The sequence below is a fragment of the Jatropha curcas genome, chromosome 5, assembly GCF_041381405.1.
Source record: "Jatropha curcas cultivar XTBG-Jc1 chromosome 5, XTBG_Jcur_1.0, whole genome shotgun sequence".
Taxonomy (NCBI): Eukaryota; Viridiplantae; Streptophyta; class Magnoliopsida; order Malpighiales; family Euphorbiaceae; genus Jatropha; species Jatropha curcas.
Window position 1 is genome coordinate 659,716 of NC_143155.1, and position 23,473 is coordinate 683,188.

Sequence of the window (23,473 nt, forward strand, 5' to 3'; positions counted from 1 at the left end):
TATAACCCATCTCAGCAATCTTGTACTCAACCACAACAGGAAGTTCTGAAGACAAGCTGATTGTAACTATATTTGACAATGGCGTTGCCTTGGTGAAGGAGTTCATGTACCTTAATGCAAATGTCAACGACACAGGCTCATTCATCTCTATGATTGTTGCCTCTTCAGGCTGTAAATTTAAAATAGCCCATATGTCAGCAAAACCATTCTCATAAACTTTGTTAAATTCCAGTTGAAAAATAGAACACAGCTATTAAAAATGTCCACCAGCAAGCAAAACTGTAGTAATTATTTTGCCAATTCCTTAGTGATTTGCAGTTGAAATGACAATAGATTGTTAGACAATACCTTGTCTACTGTTGTATTCTGCCTGAGAACAACATTTGCAGCCCCAATATCGCCTCTTGTGGAGAATTTGACTCCTTCCTTTGAAACAGAGATCACAACTACAAGCACATGACAACCCAAATTCTTACCAATTACTATCAGGCACATGCACAAATGGAACAAAGAAGATAAATGAAGAGAACCCATGGTTTTAATTAGCAAATAGATTTTGGCATACCAGTATCACCAATGCTTGCAAGATCTCTACAAATTTTGGCAAACTCAGCTGATGGCATCCTGATAATGGCATGATATTCTGCCTCTGGGATTCCAAGGTGTTCACTGTCAATGTCCATCAGTTTCATCTCAAAATCTGAAATCTTATCTTGTGCTGGAATCACATTAGAAAAGCGAAAACAAACACCACAAATATCAGCTTCTTATCTTATAATTAATCAAGCCATAATATTCCACAACTGCAAAACAAAGTGAAAAATCCATCCCCAACAGCAATAGCTCAAAATTTCAATTGTTTACATAAGAAAACAGATTCTTGTAAAATGAATTGTGATCTGCAATAACAAGAGAACTTAATTACAACTGTCGATCCCTCATTGATAATTTTAATCTAATTCTTTAAACCAAGAATTATATTCAAACAGAAGTTCCTTCTGTCTCCTAAGATCAACAAGAACATAAATCAACTCATAAAATCAAAGACAGAGAAATTCGAATTGCCTGGAACACATAATTATTACAAAACCAAGTTTCCCATTAACAAAACCGTAAATTAAAAAAGAGAAACCCCATGCTTATGTTATGCAGATCAATGCTTCTTAAATCCTAAACTAAATAAAGTAACAGATTAAAGACTAAAACCCTAATTCGCTTGACCCTAACTAATGTACAAAAATAAATAAATAAATAAACCAAAAAAGTGTTTTAAATTGAAGAATTGTTACATACTGGGACTTTCAAACATGAAAGTGACAGAGTCGCTGCCGTCGTCAGCCTTGATGGTGATGATATCATCATTTCCGGAGCACTTTAACATCTTAGCCATGTTATCAAGATTCATACCCATGGAAAGGTTACGGTCACAGCGATAGTGCTCAAAGCCCTCCGCTCTAAGGAGAAGAGACACCAAAGCGACATGGCTGGAATCCATGGCCTGGAGAGAGAAGCCAGTCGTCGAGCAATCGAAGTTGGCATCTTTAACCAATTCCTTGATCGCATCTAGCACCTTCTTGAGAAGGGAACCTTGCACGAGCCTTAGCTCCAACATCTTCTCGTTCTGCTGTGAGTTAGGGTTAGGGCTTTGGTTTAGCGAGAGAGAAGGAGCGTGAAATGTTTGTTATGCTTTTGGTATTGGACGGGATTTTGGGTTTAAAAAAAGGAGCGCGATTGGGAGTGGCGGGATTAGGTTTCGTTCCCGCCATGGCATTAGGAAAACCGAAAACAAAAGCGAGGGGAGCAATTGTGTACGCCACGTTGTAAGGTCTTATCGTGCAACCGTAACCAGATGGTGTTGTGATTGGAATATGTAAATTGCACTGTGATTTCTTTTACTGGAAGAAACATTATATAAAGGGTTCTAAATAATATTTAAATTTTAAATTAATTCACTGATTGAAATTAAATTTAATTCGTTGAAGAAATCAATTAAAATCAATAAATATTGAGAAAATAATCAGTCGATTGATATTTAATTGATATCAATATTTGAAATAAAAAATGTATTTCTTTCTTTTTATTTAACTATAAAATAGTATTGTGAGTCCATTTTTATTCCTGTAATTATTTAATTATTTTATCAAATTTAAATGTAATATGACAGCTAACCATTTATTTTGAGCTAGCTATGCATGTATCCTTTTACTTTTATATATAAAATATTAATTTAATATATGATTAATATAATGTTTATAATAATAATTTTTACATTTTTCAACTATTTAATAAGCGTACAAATCAGTAGCGGACCTAGTCCAAATAATTAGAGGGCCAAAAAATAATTTTACTTAATTATGAATGGCAAAATTAAAATATATATTTTTTTCATAAATTTTTTACATTAAAATTTGATTTTTTTGGGGGGCACAGCCCCTTTGGCCCTGGCTTGTGTCCGCTCCTGGTTCAAATGATCTAAATTTACTATTTAAAAATTTTAATTGAATGATTATATAAGTTAAAGTGTTTATTAAGAACAACCATATAAGTCAAAATGTTTATTAGATATAATTTTATAAATTGAAGTGTTAGATAAATCAATATAAAAATTTAAAATATCAAAAAATTTTTTAGTAAAAAAAAATATAGAAGTGAATTTATATATTTGTTTAATTTGCATACGATGCGAAAACATTATTGTTTTAAAAATAAAATACCAAAACGACCTATCTATCTATATAAATATATAAAAATAGAGTCCTGAAATATGACGTAACATTCTCTTAAAATTTTAATATGCTAAGGTGGCGTAAATTGAATTTTATAAATATTATGATAATAGGTAAGTGAAAACTTTCTAATTAAATATTTCAATATTTCATTAATTATGATAATTTATTATGATAATTAAATTTTTAGTTTATAATTTTAAAATTTTAAAGGCAATAAATTTTACAATTAAAGTTTTGAATACACGTGTAATTAGAATAACAAAAGTTTCAGTTTATAATTTGAGAATTTAAAAGGTTTTCAACTTTAAAGTTGATATAAATTTATATTCATGCACAAGTTCGCTAAAAAAAAAAGATTATAGTTCAAAGTATTTGAATATTATCATTTCAAAAGAAAAAAATTCAAAAAGATAATAATATTATTGAAGAGGCTCTTTTACGATATATCATCATTGTTATACTTAAAAGTGAATTTAATATAAATTAATAATACGGTATTTGATTTTCTCTCTCTTGCCTTATCTTTTTGTGGATAGTTTATTGAATGTTTTGATATTTTTTTAATGTTTAACTATTATAATATGAGTATTGACATTTTCGAATAATACTCGACTATTTGTGCACATTCCTCATTTTGGCTCATGTTTGGGTATTAATTTATTCACTAACTATAGTTCTCGATAGAAGAATTTTAATATTATAGATATTTTATTACTCTAACGCATTCATAATTTATGTATTTTATATATTTTTGAGTATGTCATTTATAAGAGATGACTCCGATAATACTTTTTAAAAATTTGCTAAAAAAATTTCCATATAAGACAATATAAATATACAAATTTGCATAAACGTGAGGGTATATAACCAGTAGTACCTATAGTATAATATCATCCAATAAACTGTTAAAAAGCAATTTAAACATATTATAAAATGACTTTGATTTAAGGATTATAAATTTAGATTATAAAAATTTGTACGGTTTAATGTAGCAACTTTCGGATAGTCTGGCACGGCCGGCCTGTGCGGGCTCGGTCCTAAAACTAGCTGTACCAAAAAAGAGCTCATTAAAAACTGGTTCTCCAATATTTAAGTGATGGGCCTGCGGATAAGTCCAGACATAAAAACCTAATAATACAATAATTTAAATTTAAACTGTTACAGTCCGAATTTAAAATTCATAACAATAATAAAATAATCCAAATCTAACATAATAATAATAATAATAATAATAATAATCAAATTTAAAAATAACACGAAAATAAAATGAAAGACCCTTGATCAACATCATTTTCTTTCAAATCAAACACATTTAAATCTTATTTGGAAATTGACGGTCCTTAAACGACTATATATTCAATTATTCTAAAGCGGACCGCCTGTGGATCCGTTCAGCCCGGCCTGTTGGGATTGAATCAAAATGGGCCAGGTAAAGAAACTCATCAGATCTTTAATATATATATATATATATATATATATATATATATATATATATATATATAAAAGCAATCCCAAGCCATCCACGGATTGAGTATATTTGACAGTACTAATTTAAAGTAAGGAAAATCACTGTTGGAGGTTAAGCTTCATAGCATAAGGAACAAATAAGGGTTCTATAATTATGGTTGAAATTTCCTCTGCCATGTGCACGTTGGATACCTTGAAACACTTTAATTTTTGTCTTCCACTCAATTAAACCTTGTGCCCGCCTTGGTCTTTGTTGTGCATGTGTTGGATGCTTTAAACAATGCAACTTTTGTTTTCCACTCAACTACACCATGTGCACGCCTTGTCTTTGTCACCATGAATCCATAAACACCTCCCTTTTTCCACTTCTTCCCGTTTTCCATGATACTAACGCAACAATAACCCTCTTTCCTCTTGCCTGAACCTTTTCATTTCAGTTATGGAAGATCATTTTGCCCACCTCTCTATAGACGAGGAAGAGGAGACTGGGCTTTCCCTTCCCAATCTAAATCATACTACTCAAGTTGACCCATATAGTTTCTGTTTGGTTGGTATATTTCTCACTTATAGCAGAATCAATTTTGAGGCTATGAAACACACATTAGCAGATCTCTGGCATCCTTTAGGTGGAATGGATATCCAGGAAGTTGGAGCTAAACGTTTTCTCTTTCGTTTCTACAATATGGTAGATATGGACAGGGCTGTCACCGGTGGTCCTTGGTTCTTTAATAAACATCTTCTTGTTTGGCACCAGATCCACAGTGGAGAAAACCCTTTAGAGATCCCTTTATTGTTTGCTGATATCTGGGTCCAAATTAGAGATGTTCCGAATGGAATTGTGGATGAAGGAACAGCTAGAGCATTGGGTGATTTCCTCGGATCTTATTTGGAATATGATTTTAAGACATCTATGGAGGCCATTTTTGAATTCCTTCGAATCAAAGTGACACTGGATATCAGGAAACCTCTCAAGCGTAAAAAGAAATTAATTGCGTTGTCTGGAGAGGTTTCTTATGTTCGGTTCCAATATGAGAAGGTTTTCACGATTTGCTTTCTTTGTGGCCGTCTTGGTCATACAGAGTCATTCTGTGATCTTCGGTTATCTAATCCAAGAGCGGATCTGATCTTGGCCTGGGATGATAGTATCCGTGCTCCGGTGCGGCGTGGAGCGAGACGACAGAGTTCCTGGATCCGATCATTTGGTGTTGCTGACATTTCAGCGAATTGGACAAATAGAAATTCGACACCCCTTTTGGAAGGAGATAACACTGTGGCGAGAAACTTTCGTACTTCCTTTTATGGTACATCTTCAAATCTTGACGAGGGACATAACTCTGACAAAATGGAAGAGGATTTTTTTTGAAGTGGGCGGCATTGAAGATGTGGCTTTATGTATCAGTGATGAGACGAAAAAAAGACCACGAGTTATTCCTACTATTCCTAGCACCACTGCCGTTTCTCATAAAAATGATTCTGCATCTGGTAACACTTCGACCTTCAATCTGTCGGAGAAACATACATCGGTCGATCCTGTGTGGCAGGATGGCCGGAAGCAATGAAGATCCTTTCGTGGAACTGTCGAGGTCTTGGCAACCCTCGGACAGTACAAGCTCTATGTGACTTTGTTGCAATTTACCGCCCTGTTATTTTGTTCCTTTGTGAAACTTTAGTTCATAAAATGAAACTTGTTCAACTTTGTTCTTTATTGCGTTTTGATTCTTGCTTTTCTGTGGATTGTATTGGGAGAAGTGGTGGTCTTGGTTTGCTTTGGAAGAATGAAGTTGATGTTTCAATTTCTTGTTACTCAAATAATTTTATTGATGCTTTGGTTCTTTGTTCTAGTGTTTCATGGCGCCTAACTGGTTTTTATGGGTTTCCGGAAAGATGTAGAAGGCAGGACTCCTGGGACTTGATTAAACATTTGTCCCGTAGACATAATGGTCCTTGGTTATGTGTTGGGGATTTTTATAATCTTTTAACTGATTCGGAGAAGATTGGTGGTAACCCTTATCCTAGATACTTGCTGAATGGTTTCAAGGATGCAACAGTGGAGAGTGACTTATGTGATATTCCTACAAAAGGATATAAATTTACTTGGTTCTTAAAAAGATTTGGCCGAATTACCACCCGTGAGAAACTTGACCGTGCTATGGCCAATAATCGCTGGTCCTGTTTATTCCAGGAAGCTTATACGACTACGTTGATTTCACCAACATCGGACCATGATCCATTGTTAGTTTCGACGGTAGAGAATGAGGTACCTCGTAGGAAGGAGAGGAAGTTCCGTTTTGATAATGCATGGCTTCATGATGACGATCTGGTTGGAGTAGTTCGAGACAGTTGGTCCTCCTCCATGGGGTCTGATTTAATGCTCCGTAAAAAAGCTTGTATAGAAGCACTGCAAAGTTGGGGTGCGGATAGGAATTCGCGATTTTGGAAGAGAAAGAACAGCTTGAAGCGTGCTATCGATTTTGCTAGAGAAGTTGATCCTTTCGCCGATAACTCAGCTTTAAATAGAGAGTGGGGCAATATTTTGGCGCAAGAGGATGCTAGAAGAAGACAGGTCAGTAAACAATTTTGGTTGCAGCATGGTGATAGAAATAGCAAATATTTCCATGCTAAAATCAAAGCAAGAACACGCAGGAATTCTATTGATAAAATACAAAACGCTGCGGGGCAGTGGGTTGACCAGGAAAGTGAGAAGCAGCAGCTGTTTGTTGACTATTTCACTCATCTCTTTACTCATAATGCCTCAAATTTTCAGCCCATTTTGAGGTTGGTACGTAGTACAATAAGAGATGAAGATAATTGCATGTTGACATCTCCCATCTCGCTCGAAGAAGCACAGGAAGCAATTTTTCAAATGGGTCCTGATAAAGCGCCCGGCCCGGATGATTTGAACCCTGCCTTCTATCAGAAATTTTGGCCTTTACTTGGTGGGGATTTGGTAATTGCCTGTAACCATTGGCTACAACAAGGTATTTTCCCGAACTCTCTAAACGATACCTTACTTGTTTTGATCCCCAAGAAAGATAGACCAGAATTTGTCACTGATTTTAGACCTATTTCATTGTGTAACGTGCTCTACAAGATTGTGTCTAAAATCTTAGCGAACCGTTTTAAATGTGTGTTACCAAATCTTATCTCTTGCTATCAGTATGCTTTTATACCTGGGAGGCTTATCACTGATAATATTTTAATCGCCTTTGAAATGATGCATAATCTTAAGAAGCCAAGTAAAGGTAGATGTGGAAATTGTGCGATGAAAATTGATATCAGTAAAGCCTATGACAGAGTTTGTTGGGAGTATGTTTGGGCCATGCTTGAGAAAATGGGGTTCTGTGCTGTGTGGGTAAATTGGATGAAGATGTGTATGACTTCTGTTAAATATTCAATTATTGTTAATGGGAATACTGTCGGATCTATTGTTCCCGGCAGAGGTTTACGGCAAGGGGATCCTATATCACCCTACTTATTTTTGGTATGTGCAGAAGGTTTGTCACTTCTCTTCTCAGAAGCGGAAAGGGGTGGTAAGATTCATGGGGGTAAAGCTGGTCAAGGGTGCCCCAAAATCTCCCATTTATTTTTTGCAGATGACTCACTTTTCTTCTTCAAAGCATCCACTGTTGAAGCCACTAATGTTAAAGGGATCTTAGCTACATATGAGAGCGCTTCTGGTCAATCGATTAATTTTCAAAAGTCGGGCATTATGTTCAGTTCCAATACTAGCATGACTGTGAAAGCTGTTATCAGCCATATTCTGGGCGTGTTTAACCCCTTTGAGGGTGGGTCTTACCTGGGTTTACCTTCTCTGATAGGCAGGAATAAAAGACAAGTTTTGGGTTTCCTAAAAGAAAGAATGTGGAAGCAAATAAATAGCTGGTCTAATCGTTTTCTTTCCAAAGCAGGGCGAGAGATTCTTCTTAAATCGGTGATTCAAGCACTGCCGGCTTATTGTATGAGTGTCTTTGAACTGCCTCTAAGTCTCTGTACTGAGTTGGAAAAAATGATGAATAGTTTTTGGTGGGTTCGAAGGGTAGTGAGAAGAAGCTCCATTGGTTAGCTTGGAATCGAATGTGTGGAAGTAAAAAAGATGGGGGAATGGGTTTTAGGGATCTTCATTGTTTCAATATGGCTATGTTAGCGAAATAAGGGTGGCGTCTTCTGACTTCGCCTAATACTCTCCTTTATAGAGTTTTCAAATCTAAATATTTCCGTGACGGGAGGTTGCTTGATGCACAAACGGGTCATCACCCTAGCTTTGTCTGGAGGGGTATAATGTCTTCTAACATGATCTTGAAACAGGGAGTTAGGTGGAGGGTTGGCAATGGTAGGAGTATTTCTGTTGTGAAGGACCCTTGGTTACCCATTGATGGAGTCTTTTATGTGGAGGATGGTAGTCTCTTTATTGATAATAATCTCCTGGTGACAGATCTTTTGGTGGAGGGGGAGAGAAAATGGGATGTGACAAAGATTATTAATCTTTTTTCTTTGAGAGATATCCATACTATTCTTGATATTCCCCTTAGTGTAAGAGATGTGGAGGATGAGCTGATTTGGCATTATGATAAGAGGGGTAATTTTAGTGTTAAATCATGTTACTATCTTGCCTTAAGGGTGTTGGGAAGGGGTGATGAACGTATAGAAGGTGAGGGGTGGGGGAGTATCTAGAAGTTGAATGTTGCACCAAAAGTTAGAGATTTCATTTGGAGAACTATGCGTAACTTATTGCCTACTCGACGGAGATTGAGCAGAAGGGGTGTGAATGTGGACACTATATGCCCTTATTGTGATTTGGAGGAGGATGTTGATCATGCATTATTATTGTGCACAAAGGTATTGGAGGTTTGGAAGGTGTGTAGGGTGGAGGAAGCTTCTACTAACTTTTCTTTTAAAACTCTTTATCTGCAGGTTTTGAAGCAAAATAATACCGACAAGTTAGCTTTTATCTCTTATGTCGCATGGAGTGTGTGGGATGCTAGGAACAAATTTCTTTGGCAACAAATGGCTTGGACTCCTTTCAATGTTAGTGCTACAGCTTCTATTCTTTTTCAAGACTTCAAGAATGCCTTGGTAAAGCCGCATATGCCTCAGGTACAAATTTCGCAAGTAACACCTGCTATTACCGATCTGGGAGAGTGGACTTGCCATGTGGATGCTGCTATCTTTTCTAATATACGATCGGCGGGTATAGGGGTTGTTTTTGAAGACAATGAAGGTTATTTTTTGCGCGCTGTTTCTAGCTTCTATGCAGGTCAGCCATCTCCACTTATGGCGGAAGGTTTGGCTCTGCGCTTCACTTTACAATTTATAGCTCGGCATATTCATGGTGCGGGTACTATTCTAATAGATTCTCAAAGTATTTTTACTGCTCTTTCGTCAAAGACTAGAGATATGAGTGAGTTGGGTATTGTTATTTATGATTGCATTTTGTTATTAGCCTCCATTCCATTAGTCAAGGTTCGTTGGATTAGAAGACACGATAATATAGGTGCTCATTGCTTAGCTAGAGCGTCCTATCGTTTTAATTGTGTTCATATTTGGGATTCAGTGCCCGAATGTTTGATGGATTACTTTTCCTTGAGATAATTAATGATAATTCTTCTCTTTCAAAAAAAAAAAAAAATTTAAAGTAAGGAAAAATATAAATTTTTTTCTAAATTATAGTTAAATTAATATTATATTTTTAAAAATTAAGTATGAAGTTTTTAAATTATGATTTTATTAATACTTTGATCCTTCCGATTTTTATCCTAAATAATTTTTTTAATTGTCAATTGAATAAAAAAAAAAAGATGAAATCTAACTTTACATATAAAAGGATTTTAAGATGAAAAAGTAAAAAATTTGTCCTAAATTATAGTTAAAATGAGGAGCCTATGTTTTTAAAAAATAAAATAAACATAAGTCGCTAATTATGGTTCAATTAATATTTTGGATCTTCCACTTTTTTTTTTTTTTTTTTGAATGGTTCTTCCCGTCCTAAAATAAAAATTATTTTAGAGTGTTTTTTTTTTAAATCACCGGTATACAGGTCCTATAATTAGGAACAGCCTAATTCAGAAATCGTCTAATTTGGTTCGAGATTTAGTCATAGTTAAGGCTTTTTGTCCCTCCTTATATGTGTATTTAGTGGAAATTAAATTCGAGAGCTCTTTTCATACGCTCAACTTGCTTCATCAACTGAGTCACAATCCGTAGATTTGTTTTAGAATATTTTATAGACTAACAAATAATTTTTTTAATTTACTCTTATTTACATTTAATATAAGAACTATTTTTATAAATTACTATTAATTTTAAAATTAAAAATAATTTAATTAAATTAATATTAATTTTATTATAATTTAAAGAAATTACTTATTTTTTAATTATCGTGAAAGAACCCTAAACTAATTATATTTTGAAATGAATTATATTTTGAAACGAATTGTATTTTGAAACGAAAAAAGAACCATTTTAATAATAAGAAATTAAACATAAGACATTTTTAAAAATATTTTAACATTGAATTCAACTAGGTTAGGAAATCATTGACCTTAAAAAATACTAATAATAATAAAAAAATAGGTAAACAATAATAAAATATTAAAAGAAAAAACTAATTTAAATTAAAAAAAAGGAATGTAATTATCAACTAGCAAATAATAAGGCAAACAAAACCAGTACAAAGCAACTTCTATTTTCCGTTCAGCTTCACCACGAGCTTCAATGGCTAACCAATGAAAGGAGTAGTTTTACTGTCATTTTCCTTCATTATCACTCTTCTTGTCTGCTTTTTTAAAAACCTAATCCCTCTTTTTCTTCTTATAATTGCACTCATAATTGACTGTCCACTGTGTCACTCTTCTTGTCCTCTTCTTCTCCATTCCTCTCCTCGATCTTCTAATGGCAGATCTCAAACCCAAATCTGAGATTTCATTCTCTGAAGTCTTCATTTGCAGCGCATTTGCTGCTTGTTTTGCCGAGGTATTCTCTCTTCTTCATTTTTAGATTTTTCTTAATGATGGTATATTGGAATTTTAATAATGAGATGTAAGTTGTTTAGGAGTTTTATTTATACTGTATGGTAGCAGCTTCATTTTAATATCTGTGTTTTTGATGGCTTAAGAGTCTGCTCCCAAACACTGTAAAATGCACATTGGGGAATTGAATGAAAGCTAAACATGACATTTTGATAGCTTACTGTGCTATATCCGAGCTGATTGGCTTTGGTGTAACTGCGTAAGTAGAATGAGCCAATGAGGTCAATTTGTGTTAATTGTGTTGTACATTTAAGTGGATTGAAGTTAATTTGGTAAAAATTGGATGGTTTAAGAGGATTTTAGGTCAAATGGAGTTGATTATGTTGTTAAGTTGATTGAAGATTATTTGGGGAAAGCGGAGGGTAGGATTAATTAATTAATTTTTTTTGTTTCATTTTAATATTTAACAGTCTCATCCTTTTCTTACCGTGATTTTAGCTTTAATTAACTAGTTTCTGTAGTTTCAGGCTTAGTGAATATGAATTTAACATATTTACCATGAACTTGAACAAAGGCTTTGTAGATTTGGAAACTTGGTTGCAGATAATGTAAGCATTACAGTCTCAAAAATCTGACTACTTAGTGAGCTGCATTGTAGTCTGAGTTATGAGATTAACAATCTTATAACTCATTTTAGGGTTTTTTTTTTTTGGTAATATAACCACCTGTATACGAAAGGCCATTGGACTCTGACTACGTCCGGTTCGAGTACTGCAGGGCTCATATAAGGGGCGACTCTCCCAGCGTGGCAATTCCATACCCAAGACTCGAACTCGAGACCTTTGGTTAAGGGAGAAGGCGTCCCAACCACTCCATCCCAGCTAACGTTGGTCATTTTAGGTTTTAATTGCTAGTATAGTTCCAATTAATTATATTATGATCAATTGTTTTGCTTTTTTTGTCCTTTCAATCACATCTTGTTTGCTATTGTTACATTTATATATATATATATATATTGCATTAAAATTGCCTACAATGCAACAGCATTAGAATTACTAATTGTTATGCTCCTGGGTTTTACAGTTCTGTACCATTCCTCTAGACACTGCCAAAGTTAGACTTCAGCTCCAACGGAAAGCTTCCACTGGGGATGGAGCTGCTCCTACATATAGGGGTTTATTGGGTACTGTGGTTACTATTGCTGGGGAAGAAGGTTTAGCAGCACTTTGGAAAGGCATCACTGCAGGGTTGCATCGTCAGTTTATTTATGGAGGTTTAAGGATTGGATTATACGAACCTGTATGTCTTTGATATTTTCCATCCATGGATGTGATTAATCGTTGATAGGCATTGACATCTTTGCACCAATCGGATGTTGAACAGGTCAAAACATTCTTGGTTGGCACTGATTTTATTGGGGATATTCCTTTATACCAGAAGATTCTTGCAGCTCTGATAACAGGTGGGTGCATTTGGCAAAGGTCTGACTGTCCTGAATTGTGTATTAGTCAATGATCACCACTTCCTAACCATTTGTGTCATTAAGTGGATATTAGAAACTTATCTTGTCAAACTTATTGGAAGACATTCACTCTGAACAGGTGCAGTAGCAATTGCAGTTGCTAATCCAACTGACCTTGTTAAAGTTCGGCTTCAAGCTGAAGGAAAATTGCCAACAGGGGTGCCTAGGCGATATGCGGGAGCCTTAGATGCTTATTTAACTATAGCAAGACAGGTTAGTTTCCTATAATGCTTTTACCATTTACTTTTTAGTTATTTAATATATTATGATATTACTCTTTTAAATTAGGAAGGACTAGGGGCATTATGGACAGGACTTGGGCCTAACATAGCACGAAATGCAATTATAAATGCTGCTGAACTAGCAAGTTATGATCAAGTGAAACAGGTAAACCCTAGAACTTAGTTTTGAATTGAACTCACTAATTTCTTCCCTTATTCATCATTCAAAGGGCCAGTGGCTACACAATTGTTCAATGATATCCTAATCTCAGTACACTTATGCAGACAATTTTGCAAATTCCAGGGTTCATGGACAATGTTTTTACTCATCTCCTAGCTGGTCTCGGTGCAGGTTTTTTTGCAGTCTGTATTGGTTCTCCTATTGATGTGGTAAGTATCCTTTTGTCCACGTGCTTGCACTTTAGGCACACTAGTTTGCAGCTCAAGAAAGATGATATCACCATGATCTTCATTGCATATAGCCATTAGTTCTATGTTTCTGTTGGCTTTTCTACTTTTTCTGTTAGAGCATTCCTAAAAACAAGTCTATTGAATGTGTAATGTCGCAGAAATCACTGAAAGTAAGTAAGCTGGTTATATATTTTGCTATTGTGGCAATTGAGTTTATTGAGTACTCAAAAGTTACCACTGACATCTATTTGACATATAGCTTAATCTATAAAATTCACCACAAAAATGACTCTGGTTGTGACAATAGGAGATTGTGTTACATAATAACTTTGTATCATGTTTATCATATTTTGCAATTCTATTTGCTATTAATGCGCATTGGTAAGCTATTTAGTCAATGCTGGATTGGATGCTGTGCATTTTGTGTTCCAGGTAAAATCTAGAATGATGGGAGACTCATCATACAAAAGCACTCTTGACTGTTTTATCAAGACACTGAAGAATGAGGTAACAGTGACAGTTTAACTTCCTCAACTTTTCTTGAGTTCCTTCCTGGTTCTGTGCCATGCTAACATGACATTCCACTAATTTCAATAGCAATGAAACATTCAAAATGGAAACTTCTTAATTTTATAAATTTTTAGGATTACCAGAAACTGTATGGCAAGTGGTTTAACCTACATTATTATTACAAGTTATTACCAGAATAAAGCTCATATCAGAATATACTATCATGTTATCATATTATGTCACAGAAACCATTGCCTTGACCATATTGGTGCTGATTTGTGGAAGCTATGCACTGCAGGGGGTTTTTGCCTTTTACAAGGGCTTCCTTCCAAATTTTGGTCGGCTGGGATCTTGGAATGTTATTATGTTTTTGACTCTTGAGCAGGTAAATTTGCAAAATATGTTCTTTCACTTTCAGTAATTTCTTTTTTTTTTTTTTCTTCTAAATGCAAGTTCTGATGCAGTTGCTTCATTCCTCCTCTTGTTCATTGGTTCAAATTTTGTTGTTGTATTGCACATTCATTGTGGTGAAAGTTCCTGGCTTGCCAAAAGATAAAAAATGTCTAGATTGCAAAAAAAAAAAAAAAAAAAAAAAAAAAAAAAAAAAAAAATCATTTGTGTAGGAAACTGCTTTGCTTAGGTCATTGTACCTTAGAATGGATATACTAAATTCTGATTCCTTCAGAAAAGCCAAAGCTAGAGTTCATTGAGGATTTAACAATTCAACTAAGTGGTATGTCAATATGACGATCTAAGCTTACATTAATTCACTTGTGTGTCAGGGAAGCAATTTGCTCCACAGACTGTTTTATGTTTTTGGAGGAGAAAATATTATAGCTAAATCTTTTCTTTGTCCATTACATGGGAAATCAAAGATAAATCAAAGGTTTAACGTTTAAGTAGCTGTAATACAATGATGATGTTAGCTTAATTTCACTTGTGTCAGGCATGTGTTCTGTTCCACTCGCCGTATTTTCTTTTGCACTTGAAAAAGCTCTATTACTACATCGTTTTTCTATATTTACTGCACAGGAAAAGGCTCATTGTTATTTACTTGGTTATCGCAGGTGAAGAAAATATTCACAAGGGAAGTATACTATGACTGATGATGAGTTTTAGCAAGCAAGAAAGAAGATAAGACATCTTATTTGGTATTTTCTCTTCAACATTGGATATTTTTCTCCATAAAAAATAAGATTCCCTCTGGTCATATTCTTTTCCACTTGGTTATTGTGAGAAACTTCTTCATATAATAGACAACACAAGCTAGATTTAGTTGAAGACGTCTATCCATGTGATCACAAGTTTTTTTCTTCCTATCCAATCTGAAATGTATTTCAAATGCCCCATTCAATCTGAAAGTGACACTACATCTCCATTTTATTTCAAATGATTTAAACCCTATGCTTCTATGGCTATATAAACCAAATACCTTGCATTCTTGTAATATTATAACTGTAATTTTGTATAGAGCTCAGTTCATTCTGTCAACTGATGTTTCACGATTTTCTGTTGGTATGTGCTTATTACTGTTGTATGCTTAATTCCTACAGCAAGTTCCCATTTTATTTCAAACTTAACAAATACAGATTTGTAAATGAATTTTATAAGGGTAAAATATAAGTGGGTTCCTAAATTATATTTAAATTAATACTTAAATTCTTTTATATTTAAGAAATAACTATGACATCCATAATTTATAGTTTATTTCACTGTAGTGTCCTTTCATTCAAAGAGTGATCTTTTTCCGTCTAAAAAATGAGCATATTCATCCAAAAAGTGTCGAATTAATGGTAAGGAACTCACTTTTTGGATGGAATTAACGGTAAAAAATTCACTTTTTAAACGGAAAGATCTAATAATGAGACGGAAACATAAGTCAAGAACATACTTATTTCTCAAATGTAGGATTTAAGAGTTAATTTCACATTTTACCCATTTTATAAAACCGTGCAAGTTCTAAAATGCAAATAAATTTTACAGCACCATCATTAACAGCTTAAACTTCAAAACTTTGTAACACAAACTCCCCATAACATTATTGGAACTCATATTACATCCCATACAACACAACTTGACATCACTATCCTATGATTCCTAATAACATTGGGTAAACTACTTCTCTCCTTGATTCACTTCCAAGCTTTCTTGAGAGAAGAAAAGTCGATCTAAACAAGCAGTCCATTACACTCTAGAGCACATAAAATTACACTTGTCAACCCAAAAACTGAAAAACAAGTCATGTCCTAGCCACTAAATAAACTCTAGCCCTGATAACTAATCCACTTCCAAGCTTGAACCCAGGACTCACTGGAAACCCAACAATATGACCGGCTGGAATTCTGCCGCCGGAGAATTTCACCACACTTTCCATGTATTGTGGATGAAACGCAGCTCCTCTACTTGCCTCAAATTGACTTGGTGCTGGATCAAGTGAAAATGCTAGCAAATGAAGTAACCAAATAGTTTTAGCCAACCCCAAGAACTCACCGTAAAACTGACTTCTTGGATGGCTACCAGCCAATACTTGTTGCCTTTGCTCCAAATTTCCAAACAAAGACTCCTCCATTTTTGGATGAACAATAGCCACGTATTTCTTGAAACAGAATTTACCAAAATGGCACGTTGGCAATATTCCAAGAAGCTCAACTGGGTCCATACCTTTCATGTCTCTGTACTGAGCAAAACAGTCGCGGCGAAACTGGTCCGGATTGAGAAGGGAAGAAAGACTACCATCCATGTAGAAAGTCTCATGATCAAAACCCTGAAATATTTTTCTAGAAATGTAAGACTCTACTGCATACTTGGCATGGTGAGTTACAATGGTGGAGGCAATAGTGGTGGTGTTAGTGATAATGCAATTATCAGTGGAGGCAGTAGCTGCTTCAATGGAGCGAACAGCGGCTGCAATATCCCAATGGGCAGCTCGCATTAAAGACAATAAAAGCGATGTGAAGGATTTTGAGGTTTCTTTAACTTGGTTCATCGTTGCTTCAAAAAGATCTGGTGCTGGAGATGCTGCAACTGTTACTGGCAAATGAAATTAAAGTTGTAACCTTTGTATGATTAGCAACGAATGGATTCTGATTCATGTCTGTAATAGTAATTTTGCATTATGGAGCTATATTCATGGAAGGAAGTCAAATGAATTTACCTTGAGCTGCTTGACTACTGCAACTGACTTTCCTCTTTGATTGAGACCTTCCTTTCTTTCCATTGCTATTAGTACTAAGATTTTTTATCTTCTCCTTCAAATTCTCCACTTCCACTTCTCTTGTCTTCACCTCCCTCTTCAACTCCTCCACCGCCGCCTCATACGGCGCCACCACCTCTCTCAGCATCCCCATCCCTTCTCCGTTGCCGCCAATTCTCTTTCTTCCTCCATGACCAGCAATGCTAACACTCCTCCTAAACCTCTCTCTCAAAATCCCCAGCCTCCTCAGCTCCGCCACCACCGCCACATCCGCCACTCTCATCCTATCCGGATCCCATGGACAATGCGCCTCTTGTAAACTTGCGTAAGCTCTCTTCATTGCCGAAACTGAATCGAAAACCTCATTCATTAGCATCTCCATCTCTATCACTCTCTCAATAGCTCCCATTCCTCCTTTACTCTTCTTCTCCTGATCCCAACCTTTCACTCTTCCTTTCTTTTCTCCCATTTCGACCGACTCCGTCTCCCCCTCGTCTTCCTCCTCCTCTTCCTCCAAATCCTCCTGTTCATCAGTCTCGTACTCGTAAATTTGTCGTTCATCGCCAGTCACATTACCGGAATCTTGTCTTCCGGCGGCAAGTGGATGAAGCAAACAAGAAGCCGCCACTCGTTGAATCAGGTCGGAGAAATTCGATACCTTGTTCGCCATTTCTCCTTTCTTTTTTGCCTGGAATTGAGACCTGGAAATATGATCTGATCGGAGAGTGAACCTTGACGGCTTGGCAACCACCGGATCTCTGTTGTATGGAAGAGAGAAAAACAAGCCAGCGTCGTTAGCTTCTGTCTCGAAGTCGTCAGTCTGCTTCTGTAAGTTTTCTCGCTTCTTCTTCGCCCTGCAAAACCGGTATTAGTTACGTAAAGGCAGTATTCCGTTCACCAGTAATTGCAGGACACAGTGAAAGAGTCGGTATTTGCGTTAAAAGGAAGAGAGACGAAGAGAGGGTTTTGTTAAAGTGTGTGAACGAGTAGAGGAATATCTGTGTGGATTCTGGCGAGTGCTCTAGATGGAAACTCGCTATCTGAATCATGGAATATACAAGTCTGCAAATGAGTGTTGTTATTACGAAAATGCCACCCATCATTATAATAATAGAAACTGCATCTTCTTTTGATTGGGATGAATTATCCTATGCAGTTAATGCTTGTCACGTGCATGGGAGATGGTGTCAACTTCATACTTTTAAATTCACATTTTACAATGTATTTCGGGAAATTTGATTTTGGACCACCAAATGTTACAATGAGATTTTTTTCAATATGAAATTATTTTAAAATTCGAACACCGTTCAAATTGTTAGAACTCAAAAATTCGAAAACCGTTAAAATTGTTAAAACTCAGATAATAAATCGAACTTTCAGAGTCTAAAAAGTTAAATAGAAAATTATATCTCATGGGATAAGAAACAATTATTCAATTATATGTGGTTGAATTGTTAATAATTAAAGTTAGTCCAATAATATCTTTTTTTCCCATATATTTGGCATCATAGAAGTAGAAAGTTTGCTAAGAAACAGAGTGGGCGGGTGGGAACCAGACAAGACAAGCTCACGAAATGGAGGACTATGGACAAATGGTATGATACCTGCTTAACATGGCCCTCACCACGTGACAACATCGTCTAGCAAAGAGTTTCTAGTTAATAATATTTTCTCCTGTCTCTTCATAAAAATCTAATTTTATTTTGGCACCAAAACTAAAAAAAAAAAAAAGAAATTAAATAGTTTTAATTTTTTTTAAAAGAAAAAAGTTTTAACTTTTTAGTAATACAATTCTTTAGCAAAAAGATTAATTGAACGGTATTTGATTCAATTGATTCATACAGTCATCAATTGATATAAGATCGAATCACTGGCTCTAGTAATTATATTTTTTGAATTCTTTTTTTAATTTGTAGTTAGTTGTTAGATAATTTATATTTATACCATATTAGCATTATAAAAAATAATACTATCTCTATTCCATAATACTTGTCACATTTGAGAAAATAGTTTGTTGTAAAATACTTATCACATTTGTCGTTTAATAAATCCATTTTTTTTCATATTTACCCTTTATATATGACTAATTATTACTTCAATTTAATGATTTTCTTAGAGAATTAGAATTAAATTAAGGGTAATATAGTCAATTTACTCAATAATTTATTGTAATTTAAAACAAATTTAATGGTTTTTTTTAAAGGATGTGAAGTTTTAAATCTAACAAGTATTATAGAACAGAGATAATAACTCTTAAAATTATTATATATAACACAAAATTATAATAAACAACTAACATTCATCTAGCAATAACTAGTTATCAAACAGCAGTTAGCATAAATAGTTAAACTAAACAAAGTTTGGAACATATTATTAATAAAAAAAAATTTGTTGACTTATTAAATTTTAAAGAATTTAAATAATTAATTTGAAAGTATTTCACATTAGTAAAATAGACTATTCATTTGTGATAGAGAAAGTATAATTATCTGCTAATTTTTATAATTTATATGATTTGAATATATCAAATTTACTTTACTTTTATTAACATTTTTAATGTAATATTTTTTTTTCTAATACCAACTTAAACCTTAATATCAATCATATTCTCCGAAGCCACTAACTCGACTAATTCAGATTCGCCCCGGGCAAACCCACAAAAATAGGCAATAGTTCCGTTCCGAATGGTTAAAGGAAATCTATATTCAGAGTTTGAACTCGAGACTTCTGCTCAAAGGAGAAGGGATTTCTGCATCCCATCTCAACCCTCGGGGACAATACCAACCATATTCTAATAAACTAAGGAAGTTTGTTTGATATTAATATGTCATAATAATTTTTAGGAAAAGGATCTCAAAGCAACACTCAATAGAGAAATGATATAATTCCCAAAAGATGATTAATCATTACAATTAATTGCATGCAATTAATTAAAAGAAGGGTAAAAAAAAGAAGAGCAGCCAGCAAAAGTGTTTATATAATTGCATGCATGTACTAAAAGTGAAGATTAATTACAGTTTAGGGTTAATTGATTACCTTGAACTGTTAGAGCGCATGGAACAAAGCAACATGCTGCTAAACATTGTCTTCAACAGATCTCACAAACACACCCACAGAGAAAGAGAGAGAAGAGAGAGATCTGAAGTGGATACAGTTAATGAACAGGAAGATGGAATGTAGGAGAGATTTATAAATAAAGCAATATGTTCAAAGGTAAAAGCCGTGCATGATACATGTTTTTAACTCAGAAAATAGGACAAAAGGAAGGATTTCATTTTGATAAAAAAGAACTAGTTTTCTGAGTACGACTTCTATTTTCTTACATGTATGTTTTTAGTTATCACTATTCTCATTCCAATCCACTGAATTTGCCGTTCAATTTTCAGTTTCTTGAAATTTCCTCAAAAAAAAAAAAAAAAAAAAGATGACGTCATGTAATTAAAACATGGATTGACCTGTCTAAATTAGATTCATGGTCTCGCTCATGGATCAAACCAATGAAAATAGAAATTAGACCTACAAATGTGTTTGCTTAGATAGAAAAGAGTTAGACTCGAACCATTTTATTAATAATGTATTTGATATTAATATATAATTAAAATTTTCCATCTTAAGGACTTGAATAATCCTAGCCACAATATGGATTCTTTTTTTTTTTAAAAGGAAGACATCAAAACATGGTTCACCACTAGCTAGCTAATAAGTAGGTTTATATACCACCATATATTTTATATATGACGGGGCAAGATAATGTTGTGAGAAAAAAGGCCATGTAGGTAGGGGTGCAAACTTGCGGTTCAGTTCCAAACCGAATTGCAAAAATCAAAAATAAATTTTTTAAACCCGAACTGCAAAAACTAAAATAAATTTCAAAACCAAACCAAATTTATCGATTAGGTCAAATGGTTTTGTTTTACTCATAAAATAAACATTTTGAAATAACCAACGTAAAGACAAAAAGTTGAAATTGCGAAAGATTTCAAATTAAAACCGAAACCGAAATCAAAAACCAAAAATAATTTGGTTCGGTTTTTTCCAAAGTTTGCTCACCCCTACATGTAGGGTTAATGAGAGCTTTGCTGTAATTTTGTTGTGTTTCTTATGTAAGTATACTAGTGGAGAAGCATATTATTCTAATTTATACCTAAAGTTCATGAATTTTATCTGTCATAAATTGTTATATTTATAGGAATATATATATATATATATATATATATATATATATATATATATATATATATATATATATATATATAATAAAAAAAATAGAATGAAAAATTGAAATTAGCAATCATTATTGGGATGGGGCAAGATAATTTTGAAGATAAGGAAGAGAGTTTGATCAATTATATAAGAATTGTAAGTGGGCAGTGAACGTGATATTTTGTTGGAGAAGGTATGGTGTAATTTTTTCCGACAAATCTGCATGGCTTAAACCAAAACGATGTTACTGCAACTCAGCTGGTTTGATTATCAAAATTCAACATTTATATGAAAAATTATTTCTTTCAAAAGAAGTTGTTCGAACTCTTACTTAAGCAACCTGATTTGTAATAGATAATATTTTTTCAATATTACCTTTATTTATATTAAATACAATAATTATCTTATTCTTGGTTTTAAAATAAATGGTAATTTAGTTAAATTACTTTTACTTTTGTTATAATTTAAGAGAATTATTTATTTTCTTAATACCCGTATAAAAACTTTGAACGACTTATATTTTGGGACTGATGGAGTAATTTATAAGTTGCTCTTTATTAGTTTGTGGTATAATTTATAATTTTAGTATTATTGTGTAAATCTCTGCCTAATTTGCAATAAAATTATAATTCTATATCTTTTGTACATAAATATCTTATTAAAAAAAAAAAAGCCAAAGCTAATCTATTGTAGTTTAAGTTAGTCTTTTTATAAAAAGAATAAAAATCTCGAGTTTAAATTCTCTTTATCATAAGAATTTTCACTAATTTAATAATTAAAAAAAGCTATTCTTATTATGTATAGTCGCATTATTATGCGGATTTTTCGAACATTCCTATGAATAATAAAAAGAAGAAGACATACAAAAATTTAGATAATTTGAGTTTATTATATTACAAATGTTTTTACTAATTTAATTTTAGTGAGTTGAAGAGAAGGCATTGAATTCCCTAATCAACGAACAAAAATAAAGGAAAGAAAGTTTGAGAGAAGACACCACTTTTCAAATTAATCAAAGAATTATTGAAAGGAGAATACAAAATAATTTTGTCTGATCCTCTCATTTGTTGCCACGTGCCAAAGCATTTGCCATATGTTAAAAACATTATTAAACAATGAATTGACAAAATAAAGTTTTTTTTTTCTTTAAAAAAAAATATTAATATCTGGACAGACATGTTTTTCAATATATTTAATTCATATATTTGGCACTAGCGTATGAGAGGGTATGATGATGATGATTTGAAAATTACATTGGCATTTTTTTCTTTTATTTGGAAATTAGCCTAACGGCCAAGGTGAGGTGTCCATGATAAAAAAAAAAAAAAAAAAAAAATATCCTTTTCTCAATTTTGTAATGGACTATCCAATGTGGATTTTATAATTTCAATATAGAGTATTGAATGAATCCTAATTTACCTTAATTAGGATATTTTATAATAGATTTTCAAGAGTGTGTTTACTTACAAAAATATTTTCTGCTTTATAAGAAAACAGGTTTTTAAAAAAATAAAAAATAAAAATAAATGCGTTCACATGATAACAATAAAAATTATATTTTAATTTAACTTCATAAACATTATTCATTCATAATTTATACAATTAAAAGAAATAAAATGTTATCAAATAAAATTAAAATTTTTTATTTAATATTGATTATTTATAATAATAATATCATTTAATTTTTTAAAAATAAAGAATATAATGTATTTATGATAATAAAATTAATTATTAATCAAAGCATAATATAATTTTTATGTTATTTAAATATTTTTATTTAGAACTTTGTTTTACAATTTTCTTGAAAAACTTTTCTAGAATAATTTTCTAAAAGTGAACGCACTCTTAGTATTTCTAATTCCGTTTTCTAAATTAAGTAAAAGTATGGAAAAATCTGTATATTGTAATTTTTTAAGGGAAAATGACGAGGCTTAGCATTAGAAGGTGGTCGTTATTGATTCACATGGGATTCCATGTGTCCAAAAAAACGATGTCGTTTTACCAATAATATAATAATAATAATTATTATAGTTAACATTATTTAAAATCTTGTAAACTCCATGTGTCTTAGATTAAAGGGCAAGCTGATAATAATACTGCTTATACCATAGCACAAATAGTAGCCATTTCTGACGAGCTTTATGGCCCATTGTCTTTGGGCCAGACTACCAGAGAGGAGCCCATTTCTGACCTTTTTAGTTCACTTTTTCAATCTCATGAATTCAAACATGGAAATTTCTGAACCCATTTTC

General features: G+C 33.3%; 5 protein-coding genes across 6 annotated transcripts; 3 read left to right on the plus strand and 2 right to left on the minus strand.

Moving 5' to 3' along the window:
* PCNA2 (proliferating cell nuclear antigen 2) lies at nt 1–1,736 on the minus strand (the record flags this gene model as incomplete). Its single annotated transcript, XM_089721161.1, is given in 4 exon segments — nt 1–169; nt 349–446; nt 566–718; nt 1,294–1,736. Coding segments are annotated over 4 exon segments (739 nt in total), but the record flags the coding sequence as incomplete, so codon positions are not given.
* Nucleotides 1,737–4,635: 2,899 nt separating this feature from the next.
* Nucleotides 4,636–5,559, plus strand: LOC149495951 (uncharacterized). Its single transcript, XM_089722092.1, has one exon. It carries the CDS (start codon nt 4,636–4,638, stop codon nt 5,557–5,559), a length of 924 nt encoding a protein of 307 aa, XP_089578218.1.
* A 3,353-nt stretch (nt 5,560–8,912) lies between these two features.
* LOC149495952 (uncharacterized) lies at nt 8,913–9,762 on the plus strand. The gene is made up of 3 exons (XM_089722094.1): nt 8,913–9,050; nt 9,108–9,656; nt 9,748–9,762. The coding sequence occupies exons 1-3, from the start codon at nt 8,913–8,915 to the stop codon at nt 9,760–9,762; spliced, it is 702 nt and encodes a 233-aa protein (XP_089578220.1).
* A 1,086-nt stretch (nt 9,763–10,848) lies between these two features.
* On the plus strand, nt 10,849–15,316 carry UCP2 (uncoupling protein 2). Its single transcript, XM_012213014.4, has 9 exons — nt 10,849–11,165; nt 12,245–12,460; nt 12,545–12,623; nt 12,763–12,896; nt 12,972–13,070; nt 13,190–13,294; nt 13,748–13,822; nt 14,124–14,210; nt 14,893–15,316. Exons 1-9 carry the CDS (start codon nt 11,085–11,087, stop codon nt 14,929–14,931), a joined length of 915 nt encoding a protein of 304 aa, XP_012068404.1. The 5' UTR covers nt 10,849–11,084; the 3' UTR covers nt 14,932–15,316.
* A 522-nt stretch (nt 15,317–15,838) lies between these two features.
* On the minus strand, nt 15,839–20,196 carry GIL1 (glucose-6-phosphate isomerase, putative (DUF641)). Of its 2 annotated transcripts, none has more exons than XM_012213004.4 (3): nt 20,055–20,196; nt 16,980–17,872; nt 15,839–16,849 (listed from the first exon to the last, which is right to left on the minus strand). In XM_012213004.4, exons 1-3 carry the CDS (start codon nt 20,099–20,101, stop codon nt 16,065–16,067), a joined length of 1,725 nt encoding a protein of 574 aa, XP_012068394.2. In that variant the 5' UTR covers nt 20,102–20,196; the 3' UTR covers nt 15,839–16,064. The 2 variants fall into 2 exon arrangements, with proteins under 2 accessions (XP_012068394.2, XP_012068387.2); XM_012212997.4 differs by having other exon boundaries at nt 15,839–16,855; nt 20,055–20,194.
* Nucleotides 20,197–23,473: the final 3,277 nt, after the last annotated feature.

What these genes read in the sequence shown, in the direction of transcription:
- LOC149495951 (XM_089722092.1), top strand. Translation starts at nt 4,636, where the DNA reads ATGGAAGATCATTTTGCCCACCTCTCTATAGACGAGGAAGAGGAGACT.
- LOC149495952 (XM_089722094.1), top strand. Translation starts at nt 8,913, where the DNA reads ATGCGTAACTTATTGCCTACTCGACGGAGATTGAGCAGAAGGGGTGTG. An exon ending in AGGTATTGGAGGTTTGGAAG is followed by an intron (nt 9,051 to 9,107) that starts GTGTGTAGGGTG and finishes CTTTATCTGCAG; the next exon opens with GTTTTGAAGCAAAATAATAC.
- UCP2 (XM_012213014.4), top strand. Translation starts at nt 11,085, where the DNA reads ATGGCAGATCTCAAACCCAAATCTGAGATTTCATTCTCTGAAGTCTTC. An exon ending in GGATTGGATTATACGAACCT is followed by an intron (nt 12,461 to 12,544) that starts GTATGTCTTTGA and finishes GATGTTGAACAG; the next exon opens with GTCAAAACATTCTTGGTTGG. An exon ending in TCAAGACACTGAAGAATGAG is followed by an intron (nt 13,823 to 14,123) that starts GTAACAGTGACA and finishes TATGCACTGCAG; the next exon opens with GGGGTTTTTGCCTTTTACAA.
- GIL1 (XM_012212997.4), bottom strand. Translation starts at nt 20,101, where the DNA reads ATGTTTAGCAGCATGTTGCTTTGTTCCATGCGCTCTAACAGTTCAAG. An exon ending in ATGCGCTCTAACAGTTCAAG is followed by an intron (nt 17,873 to 20,054) that starts GTAATCAATTAA and finishes CCGGTTTTGCAG; the next exon opens with GGCGAAGAAGAAGCGAGAAA. An exon ending in CAGTAGTCAAGCAGCTCAAG is followed by an intron (nt 16,856 to 16,979) that starts GTAAATTCATTT and finishes TTCATTTGCCAG; the next exon opens with TAACAGTTGCAGCATCTCCA.